This window comes from Malaya genurostris, chromosome 3, assembly GCF_030247185.1.
Source record: "Malaya genurostris strain Urasoe2022 chromosome 3, Malgen_1.1, whole genome shotgun sequence".
NCBI classification, from domain to species: domain Eukaryota; kingdom Metazoa; phylum Arthropoda; class Insecta; order Diptera; family Culicidae; genus Malaya; species Malaya genurostris.
In genome coordinates this window covers 176,437,081-176,457,360 of record NC_080572.1, presented here as the reverse complement: position 1 = coordinate 176,457,360, position 20,280 = coordinate 176,437,081, and the positions used below count along the sequence as shown (strand labels likewise).

The 20,280-nt window shown below is 37.6% G+C and overlaps 1 protein-coding gene across 5 annotated transcripts in view; it reads left to right on the top strand.

Annotated features, from left to right (window-relative positions):
- LOC131438847 (protein grainyhead) overlaps positions 1-20,280 on the top strand; it is a 454,054-nt gene that overhangs the window by 369,949 nt on the left and 63,825 nt on the right. For all 5 annotated transcript variants that reach the window (XM_058609180.1, XM_058609182.1, XM_058609183.1 and 2 more), the window contains one exon: positions 8,237-8,399. In XM_058609180.1, the coding sequence (XP_058465163.1) occupies positions 8,237-8,399 (163 nt within the window). The remainder of the gene's footprint in view (positions 1-8,236; positions 8,400-20,280) is intronic.

Below are 20,280 nucleotides of genomic sequence, written 5' to 3'. Positions count from 1 at the left end.
TTCGATGTGTCCCCATAGGAAGTGATCTATTTTCGAACGGTGGGCACGAAGGGGAGGAGAAACGCCACATCGGTGCATCGGTCGGCCAGTGGCAGCCATATTTACATTTAAATCTACTTTAATGATTTCCTTTTCGATATTCCTTCGCTAGCTGACTAACGCTGACATGATCCAGTTCTCTTTGCTGCGGAGGATCACACAAAAATTACAATATTATATTTATAACGTACACCAAAACACCCGGCCCACAGAACGGATAAAGGCTTATCTTATTACGGGGAGCGGAGAGTAAATCATATGGAAAACAAATCAGTTTCAGGCCCGAACGTTAGCGTGACTCTTTCCGTAAACTTCGTTGGTGTTCTTTCTTTTTTTTGCGCGCGCGCGGTTGGAAACCCACACTCGATCCGCCTGTTCGGTCCACCAGGTGAAATAAATCGTACCACTAACAACCGTACTTCTTTTGCGAGAGAGACAGAGAGACCCCAAAGAATCCAGAATAAATAACGTCCAGGCCTACAAATAAGCATTTTTCATAAAATCCCAAACCCGCAAAAATATAGTGACATCCTGAGAAGCAAAAAAAAAGCACATACATAAAATAAACATAAAGATAATCATAATCTATATTATAACGATATGTACATGCATCCCTCCATTATTCATTGGAGTGGCGAATGCCGAGTGACGATCGTCTTCGATCCGCTTCACGAGCAAACCAATCTCCGACTTTTTTTTATCCCCGAGTCAATGTCGTTTCACCGTCTCTTTTTCCCTACCCGCTCTTCGATTCAATTCTCCGGATAATTGGTATCATAGATCAATTATTTTACGTCGTCCGCATAACAAGTGAATTTGTTTATTCCACGCTGTCAAAATGACATCCCGCAAAAATTTGATACTCCACTAATTTTTCTACCGGAATCGCAGATGAAGCTCAGCCGTTATTTCCCATGTATGTATGCACCTTTTTTTCGCTGTCCGAAATGGTTCCGCCGAGGAAAATTCATTACAATACAAAACCGTATGAATAATAATGCGCGCGCACATTCGCATCTGCTTTGACAATTTCGCGTTCGCTGCCGGGTCCGGCGGCGGCCGTGCCTCCCCGCCGTCATCGGCATTATTGACTGGCTTGGGAAGGAGATTCGTGCAACATTACCTACCTAGCTACCTACCTACCTGCAGTTTTGGCCCCACCGCGCCAGCTGCATCGCGTGCGAAAACAAGCACGACCGACGCCACCGCCAGCTTCGATGATGGCCGATGACGGCTGAATGGCAGACGGCAGATATGAATGCGCATTAGCGTTGCATTGTGGCGCGATTGCTCCGGCTGCGAAACGACGAACCGCGGATTGGTATTTAAAAAAATATCTTTTCGGTCGATGATTTTGATTGACTGTGGAGATGGGACGATAACCGAAACGCGAGATTTTCGAGAATAGCGATTCAAAACAAAATATATTTTTCAAACTGATATTTATAGCCTGCGACTTTCTCAGACTGAGATATATGATCCTTGTTGCGCGTGATGGAAAAATATTACATCCAATTATTTCATGTGACTTTGTGTGTAACGAACACGAGATATTTTTTCCCAGAAAACTAAAGCGTGTTCGAAAAAATATTTTGTCACGTCACTTGTGAGAATTTCTTGCTGTTAGTGAAGCAAAAAACAGTGAACAATTTTCTACAAACCAAACGACTGACTTTTCACGAATTCCATGTAGGATAAATTCTACACGACGAATGACAAACAAAGCCTATAGTATAAATTCCACGAGGAGAAAAAATGCGTAAAAATATCTCGTTTCGAATGCCATCTGTACATGCAGTGGAATCAGCCAACCATTTGTGTCATTCAGGAATATTAACAGTGAAACCTAGAAGAGCCTTCAGAAACGTCTATACTTCTAAAGCAGCATTTCTAAAACACCCTGTTTTTGGTCGATTTGGCTTCCTGTCACTACTCGTCAGTGACGAAAAATGATACGATGAAAATAACTGTAATATGATACCTTTTGAAATTTATCCGGCAAACTGTCCCGAGCTCAAACTAATCGACCATTGTTGGGCAACAATGAAGACTGATTATCGGAAAATGAGAAGTGAGTAAAAATCGGTTCAAATCCTCAAACAGAAGTGAACAAAGGCTTACAAAACCAAGGAAGAGAAGCCTGTGAAAACCTTGTTGACAGAAGTCAAGTCAAAGATTCGACAATTTTGACGAGTAGGTGAAATTTGAAATTTTAATTTCGAAAATTATCAAGTTTGTGTGATAATCTGTGATATATGGTAGATTATTGATTTCAATGAACAAACATATACAAAATACTTCAGTATGACATTTTAACAAAACCCAAAACTTTTCATTGGCAGTTAATGAATTAACAATTACTGATGAAATGATTCATGAGAAAATATGAATTCAACTTTTGGCTAACACAATTTATATGTAAAAAAAAATAGATTTTATTTTACCGTTCGTATTGGCTACTTAAGTTTTTTGGATGTGAAAATCATATTCATAAAATTTGAGCAAAAAATAGTAGAGTAATTAGGGATTTTTAAAAAAATACCGAAGTCGTCACCACAATGTGTATGAATGATTATTGTTTATTGAACTAAATTTTTGCACAATGGATGCACAATACCTAGTTAGAGTATTCCGATATTGCTTTTTTAGTAAGGACCGTTCACAATGCTTTCACAACAACACCTTCAATTTTTAAATAAAAATAAATGTTTACAATTATAATTTTTGTAAGTACTTAAAGGAAACTTCCGTAGTCAGATGCTGCTTTGAAAAATATGTATATCACGTTAATGGTTAACGTTTCGAAGGTTTATGTCTTCATCATCATGAAATCACACGATGAAACAGTCTAATTGAACAGAAGAAAACGAGCATGTTCAACTTTTCCGCGGGCAAATTTTTCGCAGTTTTCATTTCACAACTCAAGGCCCAAGAATTTTACCTCTTACCAAGACTAAAACAAATCGTTTACAAATGATTAAAAAAACATTTCAAAACGAACAACAAATACGTTAATACGTACAACAAATTTTCCATTAATTGTTTTACGTTTCGCATTCAGCTCATCAGCGCATTAGCAGATTATGCTGGAGTTCTAATGCCACCTCGCGGATCAACATAATCCGGTAAGCAGTTAAAATGCTATTTGCAACGCAATTATTTAGCACCGAAGTGCAATGTCTATCCTAACGCCTCAATCGAAAACAAATTTACGGCTTTGTGACCGCAAACATATTGTAGTTAATTACGTTTTAGTACCTCATGGATACCGGTTTGTGCTGGAGTGCAAATGACTTTTTTAATTGTGTTACGTTTCGCATTCAGCTCTATAATTTTCTAGACTATCAAGGAAAAATTTTTGCTAATTCGAATATTCGAGCCACTAGTAGATGCATTTCCTCGAATTTACTCCTGTCCTACACGGAGAACCCTTCGATCATAAAATTGCGATATCGCAGTTTTTGATTTTTGCGATAGTTGATTTAACTAATTTCTTTTTGATTCAACCAATATGGTTTTTGATTTGCATATATTCAAGTAGTTGAAAAATATGTTGTTTTGAATGCTGTCAAATGCCGGAGACAGTTGAAAGCAAAACAATAATCGCAATGCAAAATCAATAACTTTTTTAGTTGAAATCTATTCGCGTCGCTTCAAAATGTCAATGAAAACAACGTCGATGATTAAAGCGTTTAGTAGAATTGTGTTTATTCGATTTGAGAATTTTATGATAACAAGTGTTTATCTAACAGCGGTGTTGTGATAAAATTAACCTTGCTTAAGAAGAAAAAGATTTGGTGACAAATTAGAAAATGTTAATGAATGATCATTCCGTAACCTTACAGGTATGCGCAAAAATTTTATGCTACAAATTCGATCATTGATTTACTTCCAGCAGACTGTTTTACTTCCAGCTGTTTGATACCGATGATGATGTTCATGCATTAGCAATAAAACGCTTTTTGTCATGAATTTAATTTATAAAAGTAACAGGAGCGAAGGATTTCAAACACACAGAACGCGCTGCGTTTGAATGGCGCATTTGAATTGCCGTCGCAAAATTACAATTCCCAGCGGTTGATGCACCCAAGCTCATATAAATTGACTAAAATTATCAGTGCATAACTTTACTTCAACCGTTTGAAGGCATCATCTTTCAACACTCATTTTAGGTAAATTTAATAAAAAATATTTAAAACAAATAAAACCGATTTATTTTTCAACTAACAGAATTTTGTTTCAATAACAACACCAGTAATTTCATCTAAAATATTTGTTGAAATTGAAAGGTATGTGTCCTCACTAATTGACAGCATTTTTTTTCAAACAGTTAAATTAGTTGTTTCAACCATCGTTTCTGCTAATCGAAAAACAAGTTTGACAGTTCAGTTAAAACAACAATCGATTAGTTGTACCAAATTTTAACCAATCGAATTCAGAAAATCAACTAATATTCTGGTTGAAATGGGATCGCGGGTGGTTCCGTGTATGTTTGTCGTTTCTCTGGAACACTAGCAGTAGGTTTTTTCGATAATGCTAACTTTCACAAAATAGTGAATTTATTTGTTTTCACGTTTCGTCTTCGGTCCATTAGTGCAATAGCAGTTTATGTGGTATTTTTAGCGCAACTTAGCAGCTCAACAAACAAACGCAAAGTTGATGGAACTCGTCAATTAACGCCGCATGTTTGCACCGAATTGCAATGTCTTAGATGTCATCTCGAACAAAACAAGCTTCGGCTTTCTGGTCGTACAGACTGTGATAATCTAGAATAGGAAAAACCAAAAAAAAAACACGTGATTGGCTGTTACAGTATCGGAACCAAAAATATCAGTTTAGCCGTCTGATTTGCATCTCTGGTTCTGACAAACTAACTGTCTCTTTGTTGGCTTCTATTTTCGAAGCCATGTAACCCAGAAGTGAATATATCGAACGAAAAAAAAGAGAAAAAGCATTTAATTAGTGCGAAACATCATCATGGCTACGTGCAGTGTTGGTGATTGCCGAAAATTTGACAGAAGCTGCTCGATATTTATCTATATTGTATACAACATTTTCAATCCGGTAGAAAATGCTAGCAGAACTCGTGTCTCTCAATGCATGAACCGTGAGAGAATTTTTCTACATTTTCTAGTCTGAGTATTTTACGGCCCTTTACATTTACAGTCTGATAATGATCGGTGCTGTGTGGAACTTACCAAGAGAGATTAACAAGTTGACAATTATCGCAGAAAATCGAATCGATGATTCGACTTGATGATTCTCATACTAGGTTGCAATATTTAAAAACTTTTGTGTGGAGCATTTACATATATTTTCATAGACACAACTTATACAAAGGTTATATGCACATAGTTAGAATAAGCGGCAATAGTAAAATGATTCTATCGCAATTATCCACTGCCCATACAGAATCGGATCGCGGAACGAGAATAAACGACTGTTTGTTGCTCCAGAGAAAATCCCCACAGCAGCGAGCTAACTTTTGATTCTCAGAAATGTCATCGAGAGAAATTCGCTCTCGCACTGGTGTCTATTCTACGTTAAATAAACCATGTCGGTTTTTTGTTGCTGCAATGATATCCGTCTCTCTTTGATGGCACTGATTGAATCGTGTGAAGAGTTGCTAGTGAGCGTTCATTGATACGATAAAAGCCATCCTTGGCTACGTGTATAAATTTAAAATTGTTTGATCGATACTTCACGGAATATCGATCACTACAGCCATCTACTGAAAAAGTGATGGATATTTTTTCCCAGCTTGACTGATTGATGCAATATTATTGACAGACGTCAAAACTTTTCAATAGCACATCGAATCGGACTTTTCAGCTCGAAATCTACCGGCTGTACAGTCATTTGTAAAGCGCTGAAAACTCTTTTTCACACGGAATACAATGTTGAAGCTTTCATTATCAACAACCATTTCAATGTTCCAGGATAATCCTATTTAAAAAATTTATTGTGATATTTTTATATCATTTAAAATGTCTTCAGGAACAGATATTCTTTGCTATGCAAATATGTATTGCAAATGATTCGTTACACACAACGGTTTTTATTTTTATTCGACTCATTCAATAATAAAACAAAAAATTTGCGGTTTTAAAAGAAATTAAAACCAACATATCAAAATAAGATTTCTAATACGAACCCAGCAGTAGGTAGTTTAACTGAATGAACTTCAACCGGCTCTTACATGGTATCATTCTCGTTGTTTCGTGTCATTTTATCTGATTACATTCTGAAATGTGTTTTCACATGCTTCTGGCAATTCTTTTTCGCATCCATCTTCCTTCTCGGTCTGTTTCTCGTGGGAAGTAATGAAATAGTAAAAACTGAGTTCAATCTACTAGTGTAAAAATCCAAAATATATTGTTAGATTAAATGGTTCAAATCCGGAATGCAATACGATAAATTTTAGTATACATAAACCCGGTTTGGCGGTTCATTGCATAGGGCGTCGATCTTACAAGCCAGTTGTCGCATGTTCGAGCCCCCCGGCCTGGAAGAATTCTTAGTGTTAGTAGGATCGTAGCACCAGCCATGCAATAATTCGTTGCGCTAAAAAACGACTGCGAAGTCTGTTGAAACAGAAGGTCAAATTCCACAAAAGGAATGTAATAACGTTGCTTTCGTTGTCCCAAACAATACTTTAATGAATAAATTGCTCAAATTCTCCAGTGATTAATTAAATGCTTTATTTTGTTTTCAATGAACTCGATTTTCAAACCAGGATTTCAACATCAGTAACTCTCCAAACTAATCGAAGAGGCTGGTCTGTATCGATCATTCACCATCTTGAATGTATTCGATATTTACAATGTATTTCTTGCTCATAAAAAAAACTGAACAGCTTCGCCATTCGTTTAGCTCCGACCGCGTTTTTTTTCCCTTCAAACACACCTACCTAACCAAGTAAATTCCTGCCGACAAACTCGGTTATGCTATTGAACTCCTGCAATTTTCCACGGACTAAACAACAAAACACTCTCTTTTTGCGACCATGTGCTGTGTGCAACCATTTCGCTTGGGTCCAGCAAACTGGACCGGTGCCCCATGCAATCCACATTTGTCAATTTCTCGGAAACCGTATCTGCGACGCTCGACAGACGGACACAATCGCGAAATAGATAAAGACCGATACTGAAGGAATTAAAGATCAATTAGTTGGCCAGCAATTATCCCCTTCAGTGTCGCCTGGCCATTTTTCATCGTCGGTCGATCCAAAACCAAACAAACCCATCGCGTGCATCGCATCACTGGAGAAGGACGATGTGGGGCAGATGCGACAAAAAATAATCAGACTGAAATTAAATCAACCTTCCGAGCAGTAGTGCGTACTCATAAAAATGGTAAAAACCGCGCTCCGGTCAAACCAAACCTACGATCATCTTTATGATGACGACGATGATGATGGTGGTGATGATGATGAACGATCTGGCCTTTTGCAGGTTTGCTCTCATGATCGTCCCCATCTCGATAAGGATCGTCTTTGAGGCTTTCATCGTCGATCACGTTTTTTTGTACTGCTGCCGTTGCTAAAAACAGATCGAATTCTTCTCCGCTCATCTGTCATCTGTTTACGCAAAAATGTACCACCAGCAAATGATCTGCTAGGAGGATCGAGCAATGTTCACCTGTACCGCTATTGACAGCTGGAGCATTTACACATACAAACGCGGACGCACCAGTAAAGGAATTTTCGATATTATTTCTACTATTCCCCGGGTAATTCATAGAAATTTCTAATTGTGCCTTCAACAATTTCGTTCCGTCTGTCCCCACTACCGGCGAAAGGCTGCGGTTGCAAATGCGACCGGACCGATCACCAATTTAGTCTGCATGGGGAGGCTAGTAAAAAGCCAGACAGAGATAATAGCCTACCTGGTTGGACGCTGACTGCCATGTAGTGCAATGCTGCAATCGGACACATTTGGCCAAAGAATTTCGAAACTTTCAATTATGTTGTTCACAAATCCATTCTGTCACATGTTGGTTTGCTAATGAGCGTTCTAATGGAGCGCCGGATTCAACAGCAAATTCAACAGATTGAAGCAGCGGAGACGGAGGCGTACTCCGTCTGTGTCAATTGAAATCGATTCCAATTTACAAATTCATCCCAACTTATAGCATCCTACTGTTTCTTTAGACTTGCTTATATTCTACATGTGTGTATTTGTTTTCTTTTTCACAGATTCTCCAACGTTGGTTTCAAATACTATCTGGAAAGCCCCATCAGCTCGTCCCAGCGACGGGAGGATGATCGGATAACTTACATCAACAAGGGACAGTTCTACGGCATCACACTGGAGTACATCCACGATCCGGATAAGCCGCTCAAGAGTCAGACTGTAAAGGTAAGTGCAATGCATTCGGTACTTCCGACAACCCAGCTAAAATTATTCACTCGAATTCTATCATCATATTCATCGATTTGCATACCCAGCAATGTTCTCCCAGCAACCCTCCTGTCGCTAGTAATCGGAGACGTCACATTCAATTGAAGATTGGAAAAAAAATATTCAATCTATTATCTGCAATCCTTCTCGAAACGATCAACAAAAAACACTTCTACACCCTTCCGTTAGGATATGTTCTTTTTTTTGTTTGGCTTCCTCCCTTCGGGACCCACAATTTCTGCTACCGGTTCTTCCGCATTCAAAAGTATCTTCTTTCCTGTACTCCGTCGATGATTTTTTCATCCTTTTAAACGGTTCAATGATGTGACGAAATTTCGGTGAACTAACCCCTTGTACCGTTCTGCTTACTCATCCCATCTGGGAATAATCACTGACAACACTCGTGTGACTTTTGTTAGCGAAAGGTGTTAGAACGTCGCTCCCAGTTCAGAGAGGAAAGAAAAAAGTTAAACGTCTGTCGCCCGTTCGAGAGGGCTGATGCTCGCTGCATGCCAACAAACAATCTCAGGCCGACGGAGCCAGAGCCAAAGTCGGATGAACCAGTTAGTCCTGTTTTTGGGAGCGATCTCGAGAACAAGTGTGCCCGCGCCGACAGTGGTTTGCCTTGACCCCACCGGTTGGGACTCTACCCGGCTTACCTGGTGCCCGACTTCCAATTGGAAGCGCGCATGATTAATAATCACAGCCACCGGCAGGCGGCCATCCCGTCAGCGGTAAATACCACCGGCAGCAGCCAACATCTTCGGCGTTTGTTTATTTTGCTGCCGTACCGACGGTGTCGGCTTCGCGGCAGGAAAAACTCGTTTCCAGATATTCTGGTTTATTATTTTTTTTTTTCGTGCGAAAAACTACTCCTCCTCCGCCGAATAAATCGGCACGAAGACAAAAAAAAAACAAAACAGTAGGATCGGAATTTTTGGCTGAAAGAATGCGGCCAAAGAGTTCACGAATTCAGCGTCGCTAAAATTTCATCCTGGTCATTGCCGGTAAGTTCGAATTCAGTTCGTATGAAATTTATTCAACTATATTATAGCGGTTCAATTATTGCTACTAGCGGGCCAAACTGGTTCGCCGACGGTGGTGCTACGTTACACGGTACGTTCCGACGGCGACGAATTATTCATCGCACTGGAAAACCCGACCCTTGAACCGGTCACACGAATTGAATATCGTATGGGCCCTAACTTCCATTATTTCTGTACGAGAAAGTAGACAAACTCATATTTTACATGCACCAACAAGTCATTATATCATCTGATATTAGTTCGAACCTTATGGAATTCCCCGGTTTTCTAGTTCGGTTTGAAAAACCGGAGTTTTTCAAAAACATGTACTGGTACGTTTCTCTTCTAATTGATGCTAAGTATGCTTCTAAATTTTCATTGTAATGCAAGTGTGTAATGCCTAACCATTCAAACGATCAAAATAAACAGTATCGGAACCATAAGTTTCATTTACAAGTTTAGCTGTCAAAAAAAGTTCTCTTTGTTGACTTCTAGTTTTAAATCAATATTATTCTCAAATGAATGCATAACCATTGAAATGATTAAAATAGTTAAAGGATTTAAATAACTTAGCCACAATCGATTCAAAACTTTCCTGTCTCAAGATTTGCGATTTCAGTTTTTAATTCAAAACACTGAAACGCGACACTGTCTTTGGCATACAAAAACTTATTACTACACTGAAGTCTTTTTTTATGCGAATTTACGTACCGCATAAAAAAAACCGCATAAAAAAAAACCGCATAACTCTGAAAATTCGCATAAAAAAAAACCGCATAACTCTGAAAATTCGCATAAAAAAAACCGCATAACTCTGAAACTTCGCATAAAAAAAGTCCGCAGAAGGGCAAACCGCATAACTCTGAAAATTCGCATAAAAAAAACCGCATAACTCGGAAACTTCGCATAAAAAAAAACCGCATAACTCTGAAAATTCGCATAAAAAAAGTCGCGTAAAAAAAACCGCATAAAAAAAGACCTCAGTGTACATTTATTTTGTTTGAATCTTGAAATCGTTCGCTTTATAAAAAAAAACTTCAAAAAATTAAGAACACGGTGATTGTTATTCACTATTGCTTCAACAACGGTCAGAGTAGATGCAGTTATTTATGTAAAAATAATACCATAAAGATTCATAATGTGATCAACTAATTGGTTGAAACTTTCATTCGGTTCCTGAAGTAAACAGGGTAATTTAGCCAATAGTCACCTATTTAGTAAAGCCATTACATTATCGACATGCAGATCACTTACCCTGTGATCGGTGAATGGTTTTATTGTGTAAGAAAATTGTTTACACTTCAACAAATAAAGATTACCTTTTAAATTTTTTCTTCTAAAACGTGCTTTTCGGAACGAAATTTTCACAGCTTAGGTTCATGTAATGAAAATACACCACGAATACACGGATAAAAATCCTTTGTCGGTACCATGATTAAGAAATTCTGAAAATTATTAAACTTGTCTTTTCACGAGATCATACCTATTATTAGTGATATTATGGACAACATGATTTAAATCATGAAAATTTTTATGAAATTTGCTCACAAAATCATCAGTAATAGGCATGGTCTGAAGAGAAGTAATGCTTCATTATTTTCATGATCATGGTACCGGCAATGGATTTGTATCCGTTTGATAGTTTTGATAACACTAACTTTTTCTAACCAGATTTTGCTGTGGTTTAAGGTCTATCTGCACAGTCATAATCAAAGCAGAAAAAAAGTCGGAGAGAGTCGGTCGGATCGGTCGGGTCGGCCAAGTAGAAACATCTTATATCTTACAGAAATGGGTATACCTTCAGGCCTATTACTGTTGTATCTTCCGATGTTTTCCGGTCCAGTGCGAGCTCATGCGTTGCATCGTAAAACGTATTTAGGCGCTTTTGTTGTAAAGAATCTACCATACTTTGTCTCTCAGTATATTTTTTTATTTATTAATCTAATTTTGCTTAAGCTCTAAGATGCCGAGGGTATTTTCAGTATATGACTAAATGTCAATTCAATTTCAATTTTGAAGTGTAAAATCCGTCGTACTATTCTATTGGTTTTTGTTGCACGATGTGCTTTCACACAAATTTTTTCTCGCAGTTTTTCAGAAGAAACACTCAAATATAAAAAGCACTGCTAGTAAAACGCGTAATATACGAGGCTCAAAAACACAAATCTTTTACCAAAATAGTGTGAATAAACATCAACATATGTAGATGCCGAAAACAAAAATCACTTGCACAAAATGACATATAATTATCACACACACAAACAATGTAAATTCGACAGGTGACCTAATCCCATAAAGGCCTTATTTGTCAACCGACGGAAAAGTCTATTTGTAATGATTTTATAGCAAATAACTAGGCAGGCCCCTACCGAAATTAGCCAATTTTATTGATTGTTCTTTCACATCGTATTAACTCATACATATTTTATACGTATGCATTTTTATTAAAAAAACAAGATTTTCGTTCTTTCAAAAAACATTTTCATGGGAGGCCAAACGGCCAAAAAAACATAAAAAATGCTCCTTCAGATTACACCGTGAAATAGCGGTTTCCAAAAATCCACTACCGATCAAGCTCACAGCGAAAGACCCTACGATGCGGTTCCATTAGATAGTATCAAAACTACTTAAAATGGAACTGGATGATTTTTTTTTTGTTTCAATTATAGAGGCTTTAACGTTAATGTCATTCGCCTCTTCGGGCTAGAAAAACTTTCTGACCCTATGTGCGGGGTTGGGAATCGAACCCAGGCGGGCGGCGTGAAAGGCATCGACTTACCCATCACGCTATACCCGTTCCCAACTGGATGATTCCAAAATGACTGTGCGCGAAACAACAAATGCTACAAGGATTACTACTAAGCGCACACGTCATTGCTTGGGAAAGATTCTGTAGAATGGAAATATATCCAGCTTCAAGGTGCAAAAAACATGTTTATTCGGGCGAACGCGAGTGCATTTCGGAAACATATTTGGCTATACTGATGACCTTTTTTAACTTTTGGTGTCGATGAGTAACTGTTCATGAAACCTAGACCCATTATTATACGTCCGATTAACCGATAATGAACTGAAATCATTACGAGAACCTCGAAACAGCCTAGGAAGACTCCATGGGTCGAAAACGTCATGACGTCTGTTTTCTGGCATTATCATGGTATACTTTTGGTAGCCTAGCCTATGAAGATATAGTGGAAGTAAATTTGTTCAGCAAATAACCATAAAAAAATTGCAAACTGGTTTACTGAATTGTTTTAAGGTTATTTTTCTCTTCAAATGGATGGTTTTAACACTCGAATCTGGACAAACTTGTTTATAATCTCTAACCCTTTCACTAATTTGTCACTTACCCTTTAACTCTAAGAGATTTCTGCTTCAAACCCTCGCAGCATCATCCTCTTTAAGTAACCATATGTAAGGAACGATTTATTAGTTTTTCCTAAAATTTACGCTGTATCAATTTCCAATAAAGAATAACATAATAACAACTTGAAACTTGAATATTAGGCAACCCCTAATTAATACTTTAGAATCTACATAGTTATTGACAACATACCAAAAATTAGATACATAAGCAAGATCATCAGTAACATAGTTTGTTTTGGGCCCCTCCCGAAGCGAAATCCTGGGTACGGGTCTGCAGATAACGGACGAACTTTGTGATCCAATGATTCTCGGTTCAAGTCACCGCACTCGCTAATAGTTTCTAGATTTTTTATTTCATTGAATTTCATGCCAAGGAACTATCAAATCACACAGTATTACAAATTGCGTGAAACGTTACGCTTCATTTGTGTGCGTCTTATAAAGTGTAAACCATAAAAAAATTTCGACCTACAAAATTAAAAAAAACGCTTCAAATACCGTATTCTTTCAGCCTTCTCTGCCCAAGAATCTCTTCATATCAAAATTTGTAAGTGAGAAAATGCAGCCTACTTTGCATTTCTACTGAAGAAATTGAACAAGATGAGCTTCGGATAGTTGTAGTAGCTCTAGTTTTGTTTATACAAAACATTATTTTCATATTAATCAAAACTCAAAACTGGGCAAACCTCCTAAGCATTGGAAAAAAATTCGAATTTTTCAAATTTGATTTTATCGCTTCCCATTTTAAGCCGATACACTTATTCCAGCGATTATCCAACGTTTTTATCCAGTCCAAATTCACCTCCGCGACGATGGCGATTCCGTCGCATAACCTGATTTTTGTTATTGTTGAACTATCTTTCGCGGTTTTGATAATAGTCCGAGAGAGTCAAATTAGGCAAATAAGGTGGATTGGAACACAATTGGAACCCAAAATCGTTTGCTTTCAAGCATGTTTGCGATCCTTCTGTGGGCTGGCACATTGTCTAATTAAAAACCAAATTTGGTTTTCCCTACAAGTCAGACCGTTTCGCATGGATTTCGGCCTTCATTTCGCTCCTGCGCAGTAATACTCACTGCGGCGTTTTTTTTTTGTCTTTTAAATGTGATTGTCACTTGGTTGCTTCGAAGCACTGATGGTGGCTTTAGTCAATTACCGGTTTCAATCTGTTCTGTGGCGTGTATTGGTAGTACCACGTTTCATCAACGGTTACCAATTAGCACCGAAATCACCATAGCTAAACATGCTTCCGAAGTGCGTTCGTGTTTTTAGTCCGGATTCAGCATGACTGGATTTTTCACCCAAAATTTAGTGTTTGATGTACTAACCCTTGTAGCATCTGCTAGCTCGCATGCCTACAGTTTCCAACACAATTTCATAATATATTTTTTTACATTGTCTTGAGTAACAGCATCTCAAGGCCTGTCGTTGTGGACTTCATCAGGCACCACGAAAGTCTCCATAATGATTATTCAGGTTTTCTGTGGTTTATTTTTCGTTTTGTCGTCTATTTCTAATTTTGTAAACAAAAAACTTTTTTTTCCCATACTCTACATTATATCAAAGAAGATGGATGCACCACGCAGAAAATTGACATGTGTGCCTAAATATGTACTGATCATAAGGTATTATAATCTATTGAGCGGTTATAGTGCCCATCATGTTCATCTCGAATTTAGTGCGTTTGTCATCATATATGGTGATTGATTGTAAAAAATAAAAAAATAGAGCAGTGCTTGAATTCCAATACCTGCTTTAAAAGTAGAAGCCGAGAATATTTGTTTCATGACTTTTTATCTTGATAGAGGTGACAGATTTATTTCCGCGTATAGTCAATTGAATTGTAAAACATTTCTAAATTTTTGATTGTCAAACTCTCAAAACACAGATTAATCAGACAATGTTTCACTCGTTTAGCTACATAAGAACAGTTCGGCGGCTCTGAAAAGAGTGGTTTACTTTTAAATGAATGAATGGTTTAAAAACAAATTACTAAACAAAACTAAATTCTAAACATGTGCAAACACGAACGAATGTATTTTTAACATCTCTGTAAATCTGTAGCTACATTTTTCAGTTCTACCCAATGTATTACCGGCATCAGAAATTCCAAAATTATTATGAAAAGTAGAATGTTTTGAATAAAATCCTATTCTTTCGATCAAAACTGAAGAATTTTTCATGGAGGTAATAAGTTCCATATTCAATTATTTCTTTCATTTCCTCTCAATGATATTCGTTTCAATTAAAATTAGATCTCGTTTTAACAGAAGAGCACATTGAAAATGCACAACAGAAGGATAAATTATTCGTTTTGTAATCGAGTATAAGTCGTAAATCCTTATTTCATGAGGAAACTTGAAAAGCTTATTCCAAAATTGAAGAGACTTGTTAGCTGAATTACCGGATTGGTATTATAAAAAAATACTTTCAGCTTCGTTTCACGTTATTCTGATAAGTGGAACATAATTTCAAAAGGCAGTTCCTACATTAATCTGATCCCTGCATAACTCCCAACAGATAGAATCAAGTTAATTATCGATACTAATCGTTCTAATACATAGAACAATTTCAGTAATTCAAATAAAACTAATATCTTACACATTTACCGTTTTTTCCAAACCAACTCCACACGGAATCTTCCCGCCTTCCAGGATCGACGCAACGTACAATGAGCTAAATTCCAAACAGTAATTAAAACGATACAGTTCCAATTTCAGCATCCTTTCTTTTCGCTTCCGTGTTTCCTCTAGTCAAAGCTCATAATTTATCATTATTTTCTTCGGAAAACTTCAGCGACGGCACCATCTCCATGGGATGCTACTCGGAACCCCTTTCCCAAATTCTGTGTATCCCATTAAACTCTATGCAGTCGCAAAATTTGCATATAACGATTTCTCTCTCAGACTACCGTTCCGACGATTCAGGCAGATGCCCTAAAACAAATATCGTCGCTTCCTGACAAGATTCAGTTCACAACAAAGAAAATAAAAACCTACCAGTAGAGTATCGGAATCTTTTTTTTTTTCCTCTCATTGAGTGTGCAATTGTGTGTTGCTTCTATCTCATTTGTCCTATTTCCCCCAGTGAATGGAGATTTGCGATGCTCATCATCGCTCTTTCAAAGATCTTCTCTAAAGAAACACACCAGACACAAACAGAGCAGCCCCGAAACCGGAGCAGTAATTATTCATTTTCACAATAAAAATATTTAAATTCTGCACCATTCAATCGACAGATGGGTTAATTGTTTGTCTGGCCCTGCCGATGTCGATCCTGCGGGTACCAGACCGAGCGAGTGTTTACTTTCACTCAGCTATTCATAGGAAGGAATCGTGATTCAGTAGCACCACCCGGAGGCGTTAGTGAAAAACGCTGGTCCAATCGTGCGGCACATGACGGGAACAATGTGCCGCGCAAAAGCACCACCACCATCGAGCGCATTTCCGAGTGCATGCGTGCTTATCCGCATCGCGGCTGACTGCTCAGTAAAATTTCAGTCAATAAAACATAAAAATATTACAAGAGACACATTTTGTTCCAAAGTGCCCGAAGTGGCAGGGGACGAAGGAATCTCTACCGGAAACGAGTTATCGGACGGGAGGGGAGAAAGGGACGGCGAGAAAAGAAAATGCATCAGAGACACAGAAGGAAAGAAAGCTATCTTCTAACTGTAAATATAGAAAATACAGTGCAATTTTAATTAAGATTTATATCTTAAAATGCCTTGTTTGTAATGTATCTATATCTTTTAGCTATTAGTCAGTTTACTTATTTATAATAATTATTTTCACTCGTCGTCTCGCTCTCAGGCGTGGGTCCAGAGTGCGCGGAGGCTGCTGTCTGCTCAAGTCCGGCTTAGCCGTGGACACGGAATCTACAATGTGCCGTGTGTTATTTTTATTTTTTTATTTTTTTTCGTTCGCTCCTCTGCTCTGTCACTCTACACTTTCATCGTTGGCGTTACTGTACAAGAGTCTTTGACTTTTATCACACTGTACACACTGCCACCACAGTACATCCTCCTCCGCGTGAGCCACCAGCGAACACCAAACGGACTCTCTTTATTTTGACGCATAGTCTCCTTACCCGCTTCATCAACATCATCGATTTGCTGGCCGGCCGATGATGATTCCACAACTGCCAGACCAAGGTGCGCCGCCGCCACTGCTGAAGCCGCCGTCCGGTGAAAAGCGCGCGCGCAGGTTGTTAACCGACTTTAAGCGTGCACATGGTGCGCGAAATCTTGCAAAGATCGCTGATTATATCTTCGTATTCCCCCACCCCCCCTTTCCGCCTTTCAAGTGGCAATTTTTCCTCACAAACTCCCCAACTTTGTTACGGACGCTTACCCGCTAAAGCGACCGTGTAAAACGCGATTTTCCGGCGCACTGAACACCACCTTGGCACGGCTGCACCGCCGTTCGTGATGAGTTGTGTGAACGTCTGCTGCTCAGTCAAGCAGTTGAGAGGTCTGAGATTATAAAATAATTAATCTCTAAGCAAATATTTAAATTAGACTACGCCGGGAGTCTGTGGGACTCCATTCAAGCCCTTCAGCGCTTTTCCCGTGCAGTTTTTTGTTGTGTGTGTGTGTGTGTTTTTTTTTTTTTTGTTGTTCGTTATTTCTTCAGAGTTAATTTGTCATCTCCTTCCGCATCTAGACGCGGAAGGTCCAAAGAAAAATATCACACTCGGTACGGCGGTTTATCAGCGATGATCAATCAACGCTCGGCGATGACAGGCCCGAACGAAAGAATGATTCGTTTGCTTAGCAGCTGAACCTCAGCATCGTCGTCGTGACAGATGAGCATGGCTTTAAAAAAAAACAAACCTTGAGGGAGTTTGAACACGGTACTGTAAAACGGTAGGTAAACATATACGGAGAGAAAAAAATGGTAACCGATATTGATTTATGCCAGCTGGAGTGACTCGAGCGTTCAGATGGAAAGCTGCGTTGGGACCAAACGATTACAAATAGTTTTAAGGTCACATCGCTATAAAAGATTATATCGAATTAGATGAGTTGAACGGGTGATCTACTCAATTCAAATTATATTTAAACACCAAACGGCCAACCATATGATAATCGTGACAGAAATACTACTTTATTGTCAAACATCAAAAGAATATTTTGGTAATTTTATCGGAGCAAATCACTCAACTCAGATCATTCATGCTGTCTTCTGAATTATTTCGTTGTTACTGCCGTTTTTTTCGTCAGTTCGCCGAAATCCCGTCAGTATCAGTGGTCTTTACTCTACTTTACTTTGCTATACTTTCGTCATTGTCAACACACCGAACTAAAGTAGCAATTCGTCCTAAAAGAAATTCTATCAAGCGAAAAAATTTTTTTTTGCATTAGAAGTTCATCTTTTACATTAGAATCCTACGAAAAACGGACAGAACAAAGATTGACGGTTGAAAAAGCAAAAATGAAAATTTGCTCAGAAGCGGGACTTGGACCTGGCACTTTCTCCTAAATTTTTATTCTGATACTTAATTCACCATTATTTTTCCAGTCTACTTTTCGTTGAATACAGATGAAAAGGAAAACCAAGTTCATGGTTACTTCATACGCCATAACCAATAGTGAAAATGAAAAATCAAGACTTTCAGTGACCCTTATTAAGACATCTAGACAAAATCCGTTGAAAAATAATAATACTTATAGATTCAAAAGAATAAAAAACTGTGTAACTTTTGAAATCCGCGTAAAAAATCGTGGAGCCAAAGAATTTTTGTTTGATGGCAAATATTTTAGAAATGCATGAAATGTTCAGATCTTGTGTAATCCCCAAAACAAATTTGAGACCGCGTAACTTCGCAAATCCGCGTGGAAAAAATACGCAAAATTGAAAGAAATTTAGTGATTGGTCAGTAATTGGGTGTAAATTCAAATTTTGTTTTTTGCAAAAATTGACTTTTTTATGCCAAACGTCCTAGAAATGCATGTACCGTCGAGATCTGGTGTGATCTTAATTTTTTTTTCGAAAAGAATCGACAATTTTTCAAGTTTCAGAGAGTTGACTTAAAAAAACTTCGGGATAACACTAGATCTCGACGTTTCAATCATACCTAAGACAAAACAAGAAAACCACGTAACTTTGGAAAACCACATAGAAAAACAGTGCAAAAAATGACCTCAGTGTAGTCCACATTTGTATTAAAGTGCCCACCTCAGCTCTCATTGGTTTGTATCAAATTATTTGTGTTAAACACTGTAGTGTTTTGCGGCGTATTATTTACAATTTTTTGTTATAAAACTTACAACTATGGAATAATGAAAATAAGATTTTTACTTAAAAAAAATAAACTCAATTTGTATTCAAAATAACAAGCTTCAATTCAGTTCCCGCAAAGTTAGATTGTGAATATAAAAAAGCATTTTCATAATCTACTGCAAGTGCTTCGAGGCCGACTACAATCTACAATTTTTCACATTTAATGATGAAATTTTTTTAACATAACTACAAAGTGTGTACTATTGGATGCCAATTATTCAATTTTTGTTATGCATTTGTATATAATATATTCACAAATAGAGCAATTTTTACGCTATATATGTGAAATAAATATTTTCTTGAAATTTGAGTGTTATTAACTCAATTTTTGACTTATGTACAAAAAAGTATTATTCAGTAAATACGTAAATTTTACCTAAACAGAGTACTTAGAGTTGTTCCACTTTTTCTGCAAATGGATCGGATCTAACTCATTTTGAGTAACTTTTTCTAAGCGTGTGCTATAGAGCATCAGACAATAGTCGGTCTCCTTTCTTTGCTATCTACTTCACTCTTTTGCTCAAATGAGACACACTGTAAACGTCAATCTTATTCGAAAAGCCATCGTACGTTTCGTGCACGGTTCGTCCAATGATCGAATTGATTTGATCGAGGTATCTAAACATCAATAATTTACAGACGACACAAATCCACTAATAACACAATTTATAAGAACGTAATTCGTCAAATGTCTGCATTTCACAAGAATGATTTAAATATTTGTCGAACATGCTCGCATTTCAATAGGCTATTAAATTTACGTGGTAATAGATAAAAAAATTCAATATGGGATTTAGAATTCAAGAATCTAATTGTTGAATTACCGTTCATCGCACATAGAATTTAATCACGACGTGGAAAGCGAAAAAAAGCTTCGATTTATTCCATGTAAATACAGAAACCATCAAAAAGTTATTTTATTAGAGCTAAGAAGGGATGAAACGAATATCAGCTATAACGAATAGAAAATAAAGGGTGTTTTTTTAGCTGGTATTTTTTTGGCAACACTGTATTTGATAGATCACGCGTGAATCGTGTCTTGTGTCATAGTCAAATCTGTTCAGTTTGGTCTATAATTTAATCATGAATCGTAGTTTGATCTATAATTTAATCATGGATTGTCGTTTGGTCTATAATTTAATCATAGCAAAGTTGAAGGAAGA